Source organism: Cannabis sativa, chromosome 6 (genome assembly GCF_029168945.1).
Source record: "Cannabis sativa cultivar Pink pepper isolate KNU-18-1 chromosome 6, ASM2916894v1, whole genome shotgun sequence".
In the NCBI taxonomy this organism is placed as follows: Eukaryota; Viridiplantae; Streptophyta; class Magnoliopsida; order Rosales; family Cannabaceae; genus Cannabis; species Cannabis sativa.
The window spans coordinates 53,573,515-53,591,334 of NC_083606.1; the positions used below are offsets into that span (position 1 = coordinate 53,573,515).

General features: G+C 30.6%; 3 protein-coding genes across 4 annotated transcripts; 1 reads left to right on the top strand and 2 right to left on the bottom strand.

Moving 5' to 3' along the window:
• The first annotated feature begins 957 nt into the window (after positions 1-957).
• On the top strand, positions 958-3,337 carry LOC115724579 (pentatricopeptide repeat-containing protein At4g13650). The gene has a single exon (XM_030653897.2). The coding sequence runs from the start codon at positions 1,442-1,444 to the stop codon at positions 3,200-3,202; it is 1,761 nt and encodes a 586-aa protein (XP_030509757.1). The 5' UTR covers positions 958-1,441; the 3' UTR covers positions 3,203-3,337.
• Positions 3,338-4,685: 1,348 nt separating this feature from the next.
• Positions 4,686-9,988, bottom strand: LOC115724878 (uncharacterized). Of its 2 annotated transcripts, none has more exons than XM_030654244.2 (6): positions 9,741-9,988; positions 9,329-9,570; positions 8,518-8,621; positions 7,722-7,898; positions 5,548-7,406; positions 4,686-5,099 (listed from the first exon to the last, which is right to left on the bottom strand). In XM_030654244.2, the coding sequence occupies exons 2-6, from the start codon at positions 9,541-9,543 to the stop codon at positions 4,947-4,949; spliced, it is 2,508 nt and encodes an 835-aa protein (XP_030510104.1). In that variant the 5' UTR covers positions 9,544-9,570; positions 9,741-9,988; the 3' UTR covers positions 4,686-4,946. The 2 variants fall into 2 exon arrangements, with proteins under 2 accessions (XP_030510104.1, XP_030510103.1); XM_030654243.2 differs by having other exon boundaries at positions 9,329-9,579.
• Positions 9,989-12,925: 2,937 nt separating this feature from the next.
• Positions 12,926-14,109, bottom strand: LOC133039298 (uncharacterized protein At2g29880-like). Its single transcript, XM_061118159.1, has 4 exons — positions 13,929-14,109; positions 13,398-13,733; positions 13,238-13,316; positions 12,926-12,984 (listed from the first exon to the last, which is right to left on the bottom strand). Exons 2-4 carry the CDS (start codon positions 13,722-13,724, stop codon positions 12,926-12,928), a joined length of 465 nt encoding a protein of 154 aa, XP_060974142.1. The 5' UTR covers positions 13,725-13,733; positions 13,929-14,109.
• Between the last annotated feature and the right edge of the window lie 3,711 nt (positions 14,110-17,820).

The following is a 17,820-nucleotide window of genomic DNA, read 5'->3' on the forward strand; positions in this document are numbered from 1 at the left end:
ACCACCTCCATTGGACATACATGCTTAACTTGTTGGGGCTTAAAGAAATAAGGTGAAATTTGTGGTATTATTCTTTAAACAACCAACTTACATTCGGTTAATTAGTTAGTCTTTAACTAACTTAACTATCAAAAAGGACAACAAGTATTATTGGGTCCTTTGGCCTATATATAAAGAACTACTCCTCTCATTTCACAACATAAGAATAAGAGCAAGAACAAGAGAGACACAACACAGTAGAGAGAGAAGTTAGAGTGAGAAATGGAGAGAGATATCTGAGAGAGAGAGAGAGAGAGAGGGATGGGATTGAGAAATTGTATTGAGCAACATTGTCGATTATGTTGGCTCGGGTTAGTGAATTAATGAGTGTTGAGGGATTACACTATGGATGACTTATTGTGATTATTTTCTTGTAGCTCCTGAGATTGATATCTCTAATTCTCATTATCAATAAACATTGGTGGCAATACTTTTAAACTGGAGTATGACCAAGTTCACAATGAACTTAGGATCGAAACCAGTATAAATTTCGTGTGTTGTTGTGTCTGGAAGCTATCTAGATTCATCTCTGTTATATTTTTTTGGTTTAATGTGTTTGCTGGTTTTTTATTCTTGATTTGTTTGTTTTGATTTAACTTTTGTTTGTTTAAGTGTGATCTTGAAGCTGGAATTACAGAGGTTAATTCGTAAGTATTATAGCTAAATTTCCTACAGAAAAATAAGAACAAGTACAACAAGTAGTAAGACAATAAAAAAAAGGGTCGGATCAAATCCTATTCATTTATTTCGGGTTAGGTTTGACCCAATCCGCTTTAATAGCGCTAACGGGGCAGATCGGGGCGAGCCAAAGTGTTACCAGGGTAAGAGTGAGTCAGTGCAGGCTAGGGTTGACGTGACCCGTTTGACATTCATGTATGGTATAATATTAAAGTGTTGTAAAATAGAGAAAATAAATTTTAGTAATGTATTTTAAATGATAGATTGAGAGTGCTCAAAAAAAAATTAGAAACAAAAACACACATTCTAAAAACTGGAAAATCATCATATAAAAGAACATTTTTCTATAAAAACCAATTTACCCAGAAAACAAGTAAGAAGGTTTTCTTCGTGTCTGGGATCTTAGAGGCTTGGCCTATCTTCTCATCTTGAAACCCAGAAACGGGGCTGGGACTAATGGGTATTGTTTCTCCTCAAACTGAGTTGTATTGGCTGTGAAAATCATCGACCCCAGAAGCAGCCCAAAGCCCTTGAATGAACTCGTCCTTCATCTCATCAGGGACAAAAGGCGTTCTACCAACGACCAAGATTGGGGCCAACTGAGCTTAGTTGAGCTGAGTGAAGTAAACTGTGTATGAGAATTGAAAAGAAGAAGAAGAATATAGTGTGTTGAGTGGCCTTGTAATTGTAAATAGTTCATGAAAACGAATAGAACAATGTTCCAATGCTTAAACCAGAAAGCATCGCCTCACTTTTGCACCGTTGCTCCATTGTTAAGCTACTACGAGGTGGTCTTTCTCTCCATGCTGCTGTATTTAAGACGGGTTTGGAGTCTGATGTTTTCATCTCTAATAATGTTCTAAATATGTATGCAAAGTGTGGTGACATTTCCTCTGCACGCCAACTGTTCGACGAAATGTCCCATAAAAACATTGTTTCTTGGTCAGCGTTAATCTCTGGCTATGAGCAAGCTGGGGAGTGTCTGCTGGCACTTCACCTGTTTTCTGAGATTGGGTTTTCTCCTAACGAATATGTATATTCCAGTGCCATCAGTGCTTGTGCCAAACTCATGTCATTATCACAGGGTCAACTAATTCATGCTCAAGCTCTCAAAGTTGGCTATGCATCTGTTTCATTTGTTTCTAATTCACTTATCTCAATGTACATGAGATGTTGTAGCTTTAATGATGCATTGTTAGTCCATGAATGTGCACCGGATCCAAATTTGGTGTCTTACAATGCTTTAATAAATGGATTTCTGAAAAACGAACAACCTGGAAAAGGGTTCGAAGTGTTCAGATTAATTCAACAACGAGGTATTGTTCCAGATAGTTTTTCTTTCACAGGAGCATTGGAGATTTGTGTAGTGTTGGACAGTTTACAGGCGGGAATCTCGTTGCACTGTCAAACAATTAAGCTTAATCTCGACTCCAACAATCTCGTTGGGAACGTGATTGTCGCAACTTACTCAAGGTTCAATCTGGTAGAAGAAGCTGAGAAGGTCTTTAGAGTAATAGAAGAGAAGGATGTGGTTTCATGGAACACACTTCTCATTGCATGTGTTCATTGTGCTGATCATGCTAAAGGGTTAAGAGTTTTCAAACAGATGAATGGTTTAAGGCCGGATAACTTCACTTTCACGAGTCTCCTTGCAGCGTGTGCTGGGCTTGCTTCAATTAAACATGGGAAGCAAATTCATGCTCACTTAACAAGGACAAGGCCGTATCAAGATGTTGGAGTTGGAAATGCCTTAGTTAGTATGTACGCTAAATGTGGTTCCATCGAGTATGCGTACAAAGTATTTGAAAGGATGGCCAGTCATAATCTTCTTTCATGGAATACTGTAATTGTCGGGTTTGCGATTCACGGGCTTGGACAAAGAGCTGTAGAAGTCTTTGAGCAAATGAAAAAAATTGGTGAAAAACCAGACTCTGTAACATTTGTTGGACTTTTAATGGCTTGCAGCCATGGAGGACTGGTGGATTTGGGAATATCAATCTTTAAAACTATGGAGGGGACTTATGGGATTAAACCTGATGTAGAACATTTCTCATGCCAAATTGATATGTTGGGACGAGCGGGGAGATTGGTCGAGGCAGAAGAGTATGTGAGAAAATCTCCCTTCAAGCATGATCAAGTTGTTCTAGGAAGCTTACTTTCAGCTTGTCGGCTACATGGCGATGTTGCTGTTGGAGAATATGTAGCGAGACACCTCCTAAATCTCGAGTCTGTTAGTACATCGTGTTATGTTTTATTATCAACCTTGTATGCTTCGGATGAGATGTGGGGTGATTTTGCAAAGGTGAAAAAGCTATTGAATCGTAGTGGATTGAAGAAGGAACCTGGTCATAGTCTGGTAGAGGTGAATGGAAGTTTTGAAAAATTTACAGTAGGGAATTTTTCTCATTCAAAGATTGAAGAGATAAAGATCACACTCGGAAGTTTATGTTGTCCAGTAGGTGAAGTTTTTCTAGATGTCACTTAGCATGGCTGTGGATTCTATCACTGTAACTGTAAAAAGAAAAATTTTAGTATTCATCAAATTCAATCTACACTATTTTACTCATAGTACATTCGATCTACACTAAGTACGAATTTCATATTTTGAATCCAATTCAATCCGCTCAATATTTCAAATCTAATCCAATTCAATCGATTATTTTGGATTGGTTATTTTTTATTTTTTATTATTCAATTATTTAATATTTATGAAAAAAAAAAGTATATTTTTTTTTTACATAACTACCAACAAAATAAAATAAATAATTTTTATTTTATGTCTCCAATAATAAATTAAAATAAATAAAATAACAAATAATAAATTTAAAAGAAGAAAAAAAAATGTATGTATAAAAAAATATTTAATTTTATTTTAAATTGTATGTAGAAAAAAAAATTATATATAAGAATAAAATATATATTTGATGTATTAAATTTTGAAAAATAATTGTACTATATGCATTAGATTTTTAAATTACTATTTTTTTTTTACATTTAAATGTTAATTGTATATATAATTTTTTAATTTTTTTATAAATATGGGTAGATTGGATTCGATCTGTCATTTTTACATGTCAATCAACATTTAATTTGTATAAGTGCAGATTTTAAATTTTTCAATCTAATACACAGTGGATATTCACAGTTTGTGAATTGAATTAGATTGAATTGTGTAGATTAGATTAGATCAACTATTTTATAAATACCCCTAATTATACCCAATTGCACTGTGTTAAAACTTGCAATAAATGTTAACCGAAGCACCAAAATGTGTCAGCTAACTATACATAGCATCATTACGTATCCAGAGAAGCAAAATTTATGATTTATAAGTTTTCTGTGAGAAAAGAGCAAAGTGAAATTATGATTAGAAATAATTTCATTTCTTTTGAGATGATTTAGTTCTGCCACTTCTTTCTCATACTCAGTGGGAATTAAATATATGCTTTGCATGGTATTGTGAATGAATCTGTTAAAAACTTTTGGAATAAATATTCACAACTGATTTAGAGGTTCATGAGTTTGTCTCGCTTCCCTTTCTATTCCACTTTTGCTTTTTAATCAACTAAATAAGAATATTGGCATCAAATTTTTGTGGGGGTATGACCAATAAATACTATTTCGAAACTACCTAAAAATGCTTCATTAATCATTACTACTCATCACTGCCTAACCACGTTTAGTTCACCAAAAAAAAGTACAAAAGCTAAAAAGTTATTTTTTGGTCATAAACTTTCGTGTTGCTTTATAAACCAAATCATCGATCCTACATCCTAAACCAAATCTCTTCCAATCTAAGTTGCTTACAACTTTCAGAAGCCTCTTAGATTGCTTTAATGCTAAAGCAATTAACATTTATTGAATTAATTGCCTATGTCCTTCAGTTCAGAGAGATATTTATGAAATTCATAGCATTGATAAATACCAACTTCTGCAGTACATAAGCCGAAAAAGAAAGGCTCATCAGCTTCTCAAACAAGCGTTGGCTTTTACTCAGAAGAACTAAATTAACAAGATCATTACACAAGGCTCACTCATATATATCTTTACATTTTAAATCTCTCTCTAGTCTCTACCACAATACAGCACTGCCAAAATTTGAATTTGATCAGATCAGAACAGAACAAGATGAGAAAAGCAATAGACCTCATTTATTGTGGCGCTAAAAAATAATAATAATTACAAAATGTATATACAAGTAGATATGGAACAAGGAAACATTATGCACCTCACATCTCTGATAAAAGATTGCTTATTTTTCGAAGTTCCTTGAGAGCAGCCATTGCTGTTACTTGTCCTTTGCCTACTAGAATGTTTTTCGAGAAATTCTCCAATGACCCTGCTTGAGTCGCCCTATCTTGTTGGAATACCGACTCGATTACCTGTTTTACAAATTGTTAGCCTTGTGGTAATGCCACAGAAAATGAATGTAATGTTTTAGTAATTTTTCAAAACCAATTTTTATCATTATTTCCCATCATCTTATCACAAGACTAGAATCAACTAGAAACAAAAACGGTTACAATTGGTGGAAAACTCAGTAGTGCTATCATGCATTGACCAGCTAAAATATACACCATAATTTGTCGGGGGAAATTTGAAATCACAATAAATCATTTCCCATTTCTGAAAATATTCATGTCTTTAAAAATCTAACTATTTGAGCTTCCATGTAACATTATGTAGAGGTGGCAATGATAAAATTATTCCTAGAAGATATACTAAGTTTAAAAATGAAATAATGATGGAAGTTACTGCAAGGGAACAGACATATCCTGCCATAAAATCTAAAATTGATCAGATTGGATATTTCAGAAATAAGAATGTTACCTGAATATGTTCAAGCATAGAATGCCCAAGATTCTTTAAAGTACCCATCACATTCTGATCAACGACATCTCCTTTGCCAGACTTTGTAGACTCCCAATTACCAGACCCATCATCCTCAGAAACAGTTGAAGTTTTCTGATGACTTTCTTCACTGGCAGACTTTGTAGCCTCAGAATTGCCTCCTTTCTCAGACATCCCTTCAATAGTAGGATTCCTTCCAAACTTCCAAAACCATTGAAATTTACCTGAAATAGGTTTTTTCTCTTTTAACTCTGTCACTGGATTTCCCAGTGAATCATTTTTGCATTCAGATTTTTGAGAGACAACCTCGGGGGGATGAGAAATTGGAAGTGGTGAATCCTCCGAAATATTCTGGGCATGTTCATCATTCTCGTCAAGAGATAAATTAGATGCAACACTACTTTTCTCTGAATCATTTTCATGATCATTAGTTTCACTATGAGGACTTGTTGGATCTGAGAAAATAGATGAATTTTCTTCACTCCCAGCATTTCCGCTCGAACATCTATCCTCAGAAATGCAGACAATCTCCTGACAAAAACCATCTTCTCTACTATGTTCTACTTCTGCTGAAATAATATCTGTATTGCCTGAAACTTCATGACTACCTACATTGCCCATATCATCTTCCAAACCAAGTTCCCGGGAAAGATCTTCCAGCAATCGTCGCCTAACAGATGGCTTAGGGTTCTTTTTGCTTTTCACAAAATTGCTTGGACATGGGTCTGACTCCGTTCTAGACAGTCTTAATTTTACTTTATCGGTCCATCCTTTCTTCTGTGTTGGAACATTTTTCTTCAAGCTATCTTTTCTGAGCTCTTCTTCTCTATGGTGAACTCTCCACTTCTCTTCCCAGTAACTTACAGATACCAAATTTAATGGAGACGTTGGAGAAGAATCAATTGATTCACTGGAACCTCTCACAACCATAGATTTAGAGTGGTTAAAAGTTCCATTATAAGAGGATGAAGATGAGATATTACTGTTCAATGCAAGAGTCTGCAGAGACTTGGCTTTCTCCAACAATTTTTTCAAATCCACATTCTCAGGGAAATTCAATAACCTCTGAAGACATGAAGTAGCATGCTCAGTGCCAAGTAAGGAAGATCTCAAATGAAGTAACATAGAAACTGCTACAGCTGAAATAAATGCTCCTCGAGAAGAACAAAGGACCCCATATGAGCCTCCATCATCTTCTCCACTTTTCTCCAATTTTTTATTTTCTGATGCGAATATCTCATCCCAAATTGTCAACAGACCTCCTAGCGAAAATTCACGTCCAAATAGGACTCGCAACCAGCGGAGTGCAAAATACTGTGGCTCAACACCAAGCTCCACTAGATGGCTATGTAGAGATGGGTCAACAAACAACAACAGATGATACAATGCAGCAGAAGCTTCAATCACAGGGGGTAAGCCAGATTGGGATTCACGAGCAGGAGATGGAGAGAAGAACTCTGCCATGGCAACTGCACCATTGGCTCCATTCATCAAAGCATCAAACAGGCAATAAGCATCATGCTCCATAAATTTCTCTGAAATAACAATACCCAATTCACCTTCAGCACCATAAGGGTCACTTAGTAATATTATTGTCTGTATCTCAGGATCAAGCTCATTAAGACTTCTCGCTTTTGACACATTTTCATGGGAGTCAATGTTATCTTCAGTATAATCAGAAGATCTTCTGTAATCAAAATTATATGTATCATTGTCTTGAAATGATAGACCATCAAATTTGTCCATGAAATGGTCTTCATAGACTGTTCGCACATGTGAAAGACGCTCTACATCAACATGAAGAACATATAGAAGAGGAGCCAAGAGTTCATGCATTCCTACAAAAGAAAGTTTACGTTAAAAAATCAAGAAGAATAAAAAAAAACTATTACAAACCACGTGTCAGGAAACAAGTTGACAAAAACCACATAGAGGTAATAATATTTTTAAATGTAAATTATATAAATCTATATAATATAAGAAACAAAGTCGGTACTTGGATATAATTAATTAATCTAATCACAAGAAAGCAATATAAATTAGAAAGAAATGACAATGAAGTGTGTCCAACCGTTGAAGACTAAAAGAGCTATACTACATAATATACAAATTAATCTTGCAAGTGATTTCCTTCATGTAATTATGTAATTTACCTTGTCTGTAACCAAACTCAGAATGTCTAAGGCACCACAATAACAATATTCTTCTTAACATGCCCTGGCATCCTGGTGTCTGGAAGTAGCTCCCATGTTCTGGGTATAACCTGGATAAATCTTGGTCAACCATTTTCTCCAGTTCCGCATTTCGAAAGAAGCGACCCCAAGTGCTATCTGCATGTAGCATTTACAACAGGTTCAACATCAGTTCGTACATTGTGTACTTGTTAGCCACCTAGGAGTTGTGAAGAGACTAACTACTATCACATGCACTTCTTTTCTTCAAATTTATACTAAACAAAGAGTAATATACTAGCCTTGGCTCATGAGGAGACATCAAGTTAACCAGTAGTTGACTAAGTGTGTTCTACAGAATGGGATAAAACAATGAGCCCATGTGACAACCTTTGGAACATTTTCTTTTTAATCATCAGTATTTCGTTCCATTTTCTCATTTATCACCTTGTCTTCAGATTAATAAGACAAAGCTATTTAAATTTGCAGATGATATAAAGCCTAATCTAGACCATATTCTTCAAATGCAACATCACAAGTTCAAACTCAAATTCTAACAATAGTAATCCCCATCCTCCTTCCACAACACAAGAAGGGAAAGAGAAACAAAAAAACCCAAACGAAAAAAAAAAAGAAGAAAAGTAAACCCCAGCAAAGCAAAACATAATCTATGTGGACATTTAATACTTGCACACTTTTATTGGTATAATTGGCTTCCAATGGTTTAATTACCATGCATTTAATTTGGATGGGTACAAAACAAAACAATAAATATTACCTGGGTTTTGCGACAGTGGATTGTCAATGACCACATCTGAAGAACTGTTCCCTTTCTTCAGGATATGTGGATCAACAAGAAGGCGTCTTCTTAATCCAGCATATCTGGCATAAAAATAAAAAAGATGAGGAAATGTACAGGCGAAATTCATCGAGAAAAATCTACCGCAAGAACACTTCTGATAAAAGTGAAGTCAATATCTGAAGGATCTAAATTTAACTGACAACCTAAATTTTGCTCGAGTTCGCAGTTAATTCTATGTAGAATCTTAGTGAAAACAAAAAGTAACAATGCTTGTAGGAAAATTTGGATCAAGTGGCACAATAATCAGCCAATCTGCTCACTCAGTAAAACAAAAATAGAGCATACCATTTAATTTCTAGCTTCCAAATAAAAAAAAAATCAGTTTACTCTTAGACATCGAATGGACACAATGAACAAAATCAATGCCAAAGAACTCAACTGGAAAAATAATCACCTTTGGGCTCTATCTAAGCACCTTTGAAATCAAAACATACATATTCAACAGTTGAAACAAACACTGTATAGTTTTCAAGGAAAAAAAATATCCTGCAGAAGATATAAGATTAGAAGAGCAGGCCACAAATCCCTTCAAGAAAGTCACAAACTAAAACAGCTCTACCGAGTTGGAAAATTATCGTCCTCATAATTTTATTAATATTTTTATCCTATTTTTTATATGTTATCCGCAAGTTTCTTCTTTTTGTTTTTGGCTGGAATTATCCGAAAGTTTGATGAATGTATAAACAGCTCTTTAATCTTTTAAAGCAGAATTCGAGCTGGAAGTTACCTCCTACGAGAATCAGCTGTGACGCGACGAAGATCGTCAATGGAAGAAGGGGAAGAAGACGACGATGGCAAAATCCCAAGATTTATACGCCACTTTACGCTTCTAAGTCCATTGAAACGACGATTCTCATCCACAGATCCCTTAAGAGAAAAGGAATTCGAGCTTGAAGACCCAGACGATTCAGCCAATGTCGACTCATTCGGAACCGGAATCATGGCTTTTCTTGCAATACTTCCAAAGACCTATATTCCCTAAAAGTAAAAACCAAAATCAAACACCCAGAAAATATCAACTTCCCACGACTATTTTAAGCAGAATAGAAGAAAAAGGACGAAATTTCGTAGAAACAGATAACGAATTTAATCAATTGAAAAGAATTTTCTAGAGAGAGAGTGAATTTAGGGGCAAAAACCTGGGGAGGAAACGAGAGAGAGAGATTTACGTCACGGTTAGGAATGTCAGATTCTCTCTTCTTCCTCCTAGGCTCTAAAACAGAGAGAAATGAAAACCATAATTATCAATCATAGGAATTAAAAATCATCTGCACAAGAGGAAGCTTTCATTTTTCACCAACTTTATCTTTTCAGAAGAGAGAGAGAGAATAACAAGTTTGTTTGTTTGGAGAGAAAATAAATGAAAAAGAAAGTGTGGATTTTTGATGGCATGGAAGGTGCGGTGAGCTGTCGTCTTCTATTTTGCTACTCTTTCTCTCACTAAAAACGATCACTTTCCTAATTATTGAAGAATGTTGTGTCTTTTTTGTAAAACTTCTATTTTTGGTCCCCACTTCCCTAAAAATAAAATAAAAGGCAAAGCAATATTTTTGGATAAGTCACGTTTTATTTATGAAAATTAAAAAACAAATCATCAACTTAAGTTTGAAGTCGAACTAAATTAGGGGAAAATCATAATAAATAACCCTAAATCATACATGTTTTTATTTTAAAAATTTGTATAAAAATAACCCTACCTATTATTTATATTGTCTTTTTCACATAAAAAATCAATATTTTTTTTTTATATTATTTTTCAGAATAAGAAGCAAATTACTTAAAATTTATGGCATATCTATATTAATTTTGTTAAAATCTTTTTTATTTGAAAGTTATGTCGATTTTTTTAATTTTTTTTGAGTTGTTGTGGGTTGTTAGTATATAATTTTTTTTTACATGTGTTAACGCAGATTTCGTTAACTAAAAATAATAAGTCTTTACGTGATAAATATATTGTAGAAATAGTAAATAACGATTAAATAATTTCATGAATTTTACGTGATTTAGCAGTTAAATTTGCATACTCCACGAGTCTATCTTATTCTGATATTTTTCTGAAGAATTGATACAATATACAATTGATGATCTTTTTTCTCTCAAAATCTCCGTCCTTTTTTTCGTAAAATCTGCCCCTATTTATAGAATTATAGGTTGGTAGTTATTTACACTTGCGATCGATTTAAAATGTAACCGTTCATGAAACGTGGACAATTCTCACGTTTTATTTAAATGCATGTGGAATAATATCGAAAAACTGCTTAACTACTTTTTGTTCTTGTCCTTATAGATGGTTAATGATGATTTGGACTATTGTATCTCGGTTAACTCCGAGTTGTTATCCTTGTCTATCATAATATGGAAACAATGCTAAGTGTTAGCAGATAGTTCGCCTCGTCAAGTTTCTTTAGTTAGAATCGCGAGGTGGTTATCTCGCTATTCATAACCCGAGGTTGCTTTGTATGATTGTATTCACTCTACTTTGAATAAATGAACTGTCTTTTTTGGTTGTGTACTCCGAGGCAGGTGTGTGTCTCGTTAATATAAGTTTCAATAGTCTCTTATCCTTATCTCGCTTAAGACTATGTAGTCAGTGAGTTATGAATATGCTCTATTAATCCGTTATTAACGAGTTTTTTTTTTTGAATTAAATAATATAATTTTATTATATCAGGCGAGTTATATTCCACTGCAAGACACGTATCACTTTCTGAAATGTAGCCGAATTTCGGATATAACAACGTGTGTTGGTATATAGATTTTATTGTACATTATATTTCTTTTTTGTTATATGGTATATTATTATTCTTGGATAATATTTATTTTTTATTTTACTATGTATAATAGTGATATATAATTTTGTTAGCATAATACAAATATTTTAATGTATGTATAATAATTTTACTGGTATGCTACATATATTTTATTATTTTTTTATATATTTTAACTGTATTATATATTATTTATTTTAATTAATTTTTATTTTATTATATACAATGGTGGTATATAATTTTATTATCATGGTATATATATTTTAACTGTAGTATATAATTTGGTTAGTATAGTATATATATATTAGTAATATATTATTATTATTATTATTGTTAGTATATATATTTTGATTAATGGTATATTATTTTTTAAATAATATTTAAGTTTTATTTTTTATTGTACTTATGTTGATATGATATATAATTTTATTAGCATTCTATATATTTTTATTTTTATTTGTTGTTATTATATATATTTCGATTGTAAGGTATATGTTTTTTGTTATATGATATATAAATTTTATTTTATTGTATAGTATATTATTTTATTTTAGATCATACATGTTTAGTTTTTATTTATTATATAAAGGTGATATACAATTTTTTTTTTTTAAAGAAGGTGATATATAATTTTGTAAGTATGGTATAATTATTGTATAGTTGTATATAATTTTGTTAATATGGTATATACAATTTTTTTTTTAATAATATTATATTATTTTTTATATTGTATGTATATATATTTTGTTGTATGGTATATGATTTTTTTGTCTATAATATATCATTTATTTAAGATGATATACAATTTCTATTTCATCATATATATTTTTTGGTATGTATACATATTTTAATAGTGGTATATATAATTTTGTTAGCGTGATATATATATTTTTAGCATTAATTTAGTATTGTTATAATTTTTTGTGGTATATAATTTTATTACTACGGTATATTAATTTTTAGTAATACGATATATCAAATATTATTGTATATATTTAATGATTTAATATATTTATTTATTTTTGTTAAAATATAATAATATACAATACTAAAAAAATTATAAAATTTAATTTAATTATTATATATATTTTAAAAAAATAATACGTAGTATATGTATTTTATAATTTTTATTAACTACTTTATTATATGGCTATTTTCATATTTTTTTTTTAAAAAAGGATATTTACTAATTTAGTTTTTAAATTTAGAGTCATTTTACATCTCAACCTTAAATTATGAGCTAATTATGATTTTTTTTCCCTAAACTTTGATTAATCTGTTATCAAAAACTGTTTTCAAATCTTATCTAGAAAACTAAGCTAAAAAATGAAAACAAAGAATCTACATTTTCATTAGATTTGAATACAAGTTTTTTTTAGTACGAATACTATTGACTTTTCTTTTCTTTTTAAATCTTTCTCTCCTTCAATTTTTTCACATTGAAGTTTTGTTTTTTCCTACTTTTTTTTAGTTCCTTTTTTTATGGGTTCATTTTTTGGGGTTTTTCAATAATATACTTAAAATTAATTTTATTTACAAAAATATCTTTAAGAAAATTATTTGCACAAATACCGTTGTGCCATGTCAGCATACATACCGAAATTCAAAATAATTGCTGAAAATAGAAAAAAACTAGAAAAATCTCGTTTCCGAAAAATTTCGCTTTTTGGGAGTTTTAAAAAAAAGTAACCATTTTAGTTACTTTTGTTGTGAATAAGATATATATATTTTTTTTGAATAAACTTGTGAATAAGATATTAATTAGTTATTTTTTTATTAAAAATTTTATTTCAGAATTTTATACATTTATATAATAAAATAGTCATTTTTTTTATTTAATAAAATAATCATTTTAATATGTGAGAAACATATATTGCTAAAAATTAGTTCCAACAATACATAATGATCACATCCTTTCTTGCGATAGATTGCCGCCTTTGGGTGTGCCTATAATAAAAAAAAAACTATTTTTATCAACTTTATTTAAGACTAATTTCTAAATAAAAAATTGACTAAATTAATTCTTACCCTCAAATAATTCTCCCATATTTCATCTGGAGCAACCACAGTTTGTGTTGGACCATCCCATCCAAATCCGGTGTGTTTTCGTAGCTCATTAAATTCGCGATACTTAGTACGTAACCTATTAAACTTTTGCTTAACTTGTTTCATTGAGTAATTCCGCTTACTTTTGCATTGCAAGTCCTCAAGAATTTTCTTCCATAAATTTGAGCTAAATTGACCATTTTTCATATTCCCTTTATTCACTTCATCAACCATAATATCTATAAAAATCTTTTCTATAGTTGATCCCCATAAACAAGCATCATCAATCTCTACACTTTCACTGGCCATATTTCAAATCTAGCACAAAATTAAATGACCCTTTTATTTTTTCTATAACTAGATTATCATAATTGCATTAAATAACTTTTTAACATCAAACCGTAACATGTAAAAGTAACTGAATTAATTTAAAAAAAAAATACGTCATTGGTAAGAAATCTATGAACCAAGAGAAACCACTTAATACAATACATGGAAAATTATTATGCTAACCTTTTTTGGTGCGATTAGACCCTTCTCAAATGCATCTTGAATCATGCCAATTCTGGTAAACAGAAGATCAACAAAGCCAAATGCATGGTTAATCAAAGTATTCACAAATAAAATATATGGTTAGACTTAGAGGTACACCTGCAAACCTACCCTTCAAACTTCTCCACTTAGATTCATTTCACATTTTGTTTTTGTTATGGTTTTTAATAGTAAATTTGCTTTCTTAGGATCTTAAAAGCTATAACACCTCCCACCTGAAATGTCCCCACAAATACTAAAAAAAAATATGATCAAAACAACCCAGAAAAATACTAACACTCAATAATTCATCAAACCAGCATAGGTAAAAAACTTGCTAAATGAACAAGCTTCTGATGTAATTTGAAGAGACATAATTCACCCCTTTGGAGTTCAATGATGAAAAATATACTCATTATTGAGAAATCACTATTGACCAAGTAGTCAACAAAGATCTAAAATTGGAAAAAGAAAAAGTAAAAGCAAAAGGGTCAACCAACATTATCAAATTTAGAGTAACTGTGAAGGTGAAATATGAACACCCAAGAGTTTACTTAACTCAAGAGCTCTCTTTGATTCACTAAAACCACCTCCTGTTGAAGAAAATTCAACAAGACTTACACCAATCCAGATTACATAATAAAATACAAGCAAACAATCAAATCATTTCCAGCACTAGGATTCAACTCAACAGTTAATCTGTTTAGTCAAACAACTCACCATTGGTCAATAATATATAAGGAATTCTCAAAGCACCTGTCAAAGAAGAAAGAAACGATTAAAAAAGTTACTAAGGAAAATCATAAGAAAAGAGAGTTGTTTTGAAGTAAAATTTAGACCAGAGTTGTTGTATAATCGTTTAAGAGCTTGAGACCGTCTATGTCGAACGCAATACCGAACGAAGCTCTATCAAATAAATCAAACCCTAACAACAGTTCAGATTCATGGGAGAAAGAAAAACAATGAAAAGCAAAGAATGCAAGGAAGGAAGACATACGAACCTGGCTCAATCTTCTCTGTAGCAGCCGAAACCCTAGCCGCCCAATAGGTAGCCGCTCAATGTTCTCTGCATCTTCTTTTGAAAGAGAAAAATAGAAAATAAAAACAAAAAACAAAAAATTGTTTTCTAAAAACAAGTTAGGGGTGTTTTTATAATTTTTGTTTTTTTTAACTCTGTTTTCAAAAAATTGATTTTAAAATTTTTGGCCAAACATGTACCTTGTTTTTAAAAATAGTTTTTTGTTTTAAAACACAAAAAACTGTTTTTTAGTATGCATGCCAAACATGCTCTACATTTTCATTAGATTTGAATACAAGTTTTTTTTAGTACGAATACTATTGACTTTTCTTTTCTTTTTAAATCTTTCTCTCCTTCAATTTTTTCACATTGAAGTTTTGTTTTTTCCTACTTTTTTTTAGTTCCTTTTTTTATGGGTTCATTTTTTGGGGTTTTTCAATAATATACTTAAAATTAATTTTATTTACAAAAATATCTTTAAGAAAATTATTTGCACAAATACCGTTGTGCCATGTCAGCATACATACCGAAATTCAAAATAATTGCTGAAAATAGAAAAAAACTAGAAAAATCTCGTTTCCGAAAAATTTCGCTTTTTGGGAGTTTTAAAAAAAAGTAACCATTTTAGTTACTTTTGTTGTGAATAAGATATATATATTTTTTTTGAATAAACTTGTGAATAAGATATTAATTAGTTATTTTTTTATTAAAAATTTTATTTCAGAATTTTATACATTTATATAATAAAATAGTCATTTTTTTTATTTAATAAAATAATCATTTTAATATGTGAGAAACATATATTTTTCTGTCTCTAAAACAGAATGAATAATATTAAAAGTAATTTTTTTGTTTCTTTTTTATACTTTTAGACTATATTATGTTATTTTATTGTTTAAGATACTTTGAGGTTCCTTTTCAACAAAAAAAAAAAAAAATAACTTAAAGTTATTTTTTTTTTAATGTAACTCATATGAAGTTTACTATTCAATTTATTTACAATTTTTTTTATTAATCTATTAAAATAATTTTATAAAAATTAATTTATTTTTATTTAAGCTTATAATATCTAAATATAATAATAATAAAAAATATTTTTTGATACATTAACTTTGATTTAAATTTAAATATTATTTATTTATTTATTAACAAAACTTAAAAAAACATTAAACTTATCATTCTCCTCCGCCATAACCACCCTCTCCAACAATAAGCTGCTTACAACAAGCTTCCTCCATTGCTAGGGCCATAGCTATTACTTTGCTTGTTATTAATTGTTATTATCCAAGTGATTGAATTTTGACCTAGGCGGAGTGGATTCGAAGGTGATGAGTATAACTCGTTCATCGGAGGAGGAGGAATGGGTGTCGTGGATCCGATTAATGCTCTGGTCTTGGATGTCGGACAGAGGAGGTGGAAGAGGGTATCCGACGTTGGGGACTTGAAGGATTAGCGATTGGGAAAAGAGAAAGGTGGTGCTATGAAAATATAGCAAAACAATTTAAACGGTATACGTGGAATGGTATAAAACTGTATTAATTAAAACAATGTCAAATTCTTAATTAATATGAAAAGAACAGTTCCTGACGCAAATATCTCTTATCTTTTTATCTTTTTTACTTCTATTTTATTTTTTTTTTCTTACGCTGACAATTTTTTTTCTCTTATTGTTTTTTTTTTTCTTTTCTCTTTCATTTATTTCTTAAATGGATTCTATTTTTTTCTTTTCTTTATTTTTTTTCCTTTTCTCTTCTACATCTATTGTTAGACTATTTGTGATTTATTTTTCTTCTTTCTACAATTGTATTGTTGGATTATTTATAACTGTAACTGTAAAATAATAAACTAAGATATAATTTGATTGTAATTTTCAATAATAAAAGACTTTTGTTTACATAATATATAGTTACTTTGTTTTATATATATTTTTTTATACTTATATATTTTTTTTTGAAAAAAATACACAAATAAAACATAGTTTAAATAAGTATATTTTGAATATTCTCCTATTGTTATATTTTTTATTCTCTAACAATCACATAATTAGTTTTTTTAAAATAAAAAATCATGCTATGAACCCATTAATCATATTTTCATAAATATGTTTTCAATCATTAAATTCAGAATTTCAATTTAGAATTCAGTTTTCCAATTAAAAATCAACAAGCAAAAATAAAACAATAATGTCAATGTACTATTATTATGATATTTAATCAATGTGAAATTAAATCTTAAAATCATATAAATAAATTTACATATAAAATTAAAACTTAATATTATATACTATTTTTTTTTTTTTGAATAAAAATCATAAGATCTATTAATTAATAAATTCGTTCAAAACAATAGAACGCACTTCAGAGGAACAGTCCTCCAACTGAAGCACACGACCTGTAGAGAAACAAGAGTCTCTTGCCAAGCAATGAGCCAACTTATTTGGAGATAGTTTTACAAAACACAAATTGTGAAGGCATAAAATACCGCTCTGAATCATTTGGACACACACCAAGCTATCTGTTTCTAACACGACTCTATCCCACGAATGAGTTGCAATCCACATGTTTCTTTAATGCATATTATCTCAGCAATTTTGAGTTGAACACATCCAATCTTCCCCTTCTTGAATGCTTCTACCATAGTACTATGATGATTCTAAGCTACACAACCCATGACAAAAGACAAGACTCGAACCAGAAAAAACTAAAAGAAAAAGACTAAAAAATCATGTCAAAAGACAAGACTAAAAGAACCATGTCAAAAGACAAGACTAATAGAAAAACTAAATTAGTTTCAACACATAAACACGATCACAACATTAAAATTAATTAAGGAATGAACTCCTTATAATTTTAACCC

Coding starts and splice junctions, on each gene's coding strand:
- LOC115724878 (XM_030654244.2), bottom strand. CDS start 9,543: ATGATTCCGGTTCCGAATGAGTCGACATTGGCTGAATCGTCTGGGTCT. Junction 7,899..8,517: donor TCCACTGTCGCAAAACCCAG/GTAATATTTATT, acceptor TGCTACATGCAG/ATAGCACTTGGGGTCGCTTC. Junction 7,407..7,721: donor TGAGTTTGGTTACAGACAAG/GTAAATTACATA, acceptor TTTCTTTTGTAG/GAATGCATGAACTCTTGGCT.
- LOC115724579 (XM_030653897.2), top strand. CDS start 1,442: ATGCTTAAACCAGAAAGCATCGCCTCACTTTTGCACCGTTGCTCCATT.
- LOC133039298 (XM_061118159.1), bottom strand. CDS start 13,724: ATGGCCAGTGAAAGTGTAGAGATTGATGATGCTTGTTTATGGGGATCA. Junction 13,317..13,397: donor TATGGGAGAATTATTTGAGG/GTAAGAATTAAT, acceptor TTTTTATTATAG/GCACACCCAAAGGCGGCAAT. Junction 12,985..13,237: donor ACTAATTTTTAGCAATATAT/GTTTCTCACATA, acceptor TTCTATTTTCAG/CAATTATTTTGAATTTCGGT.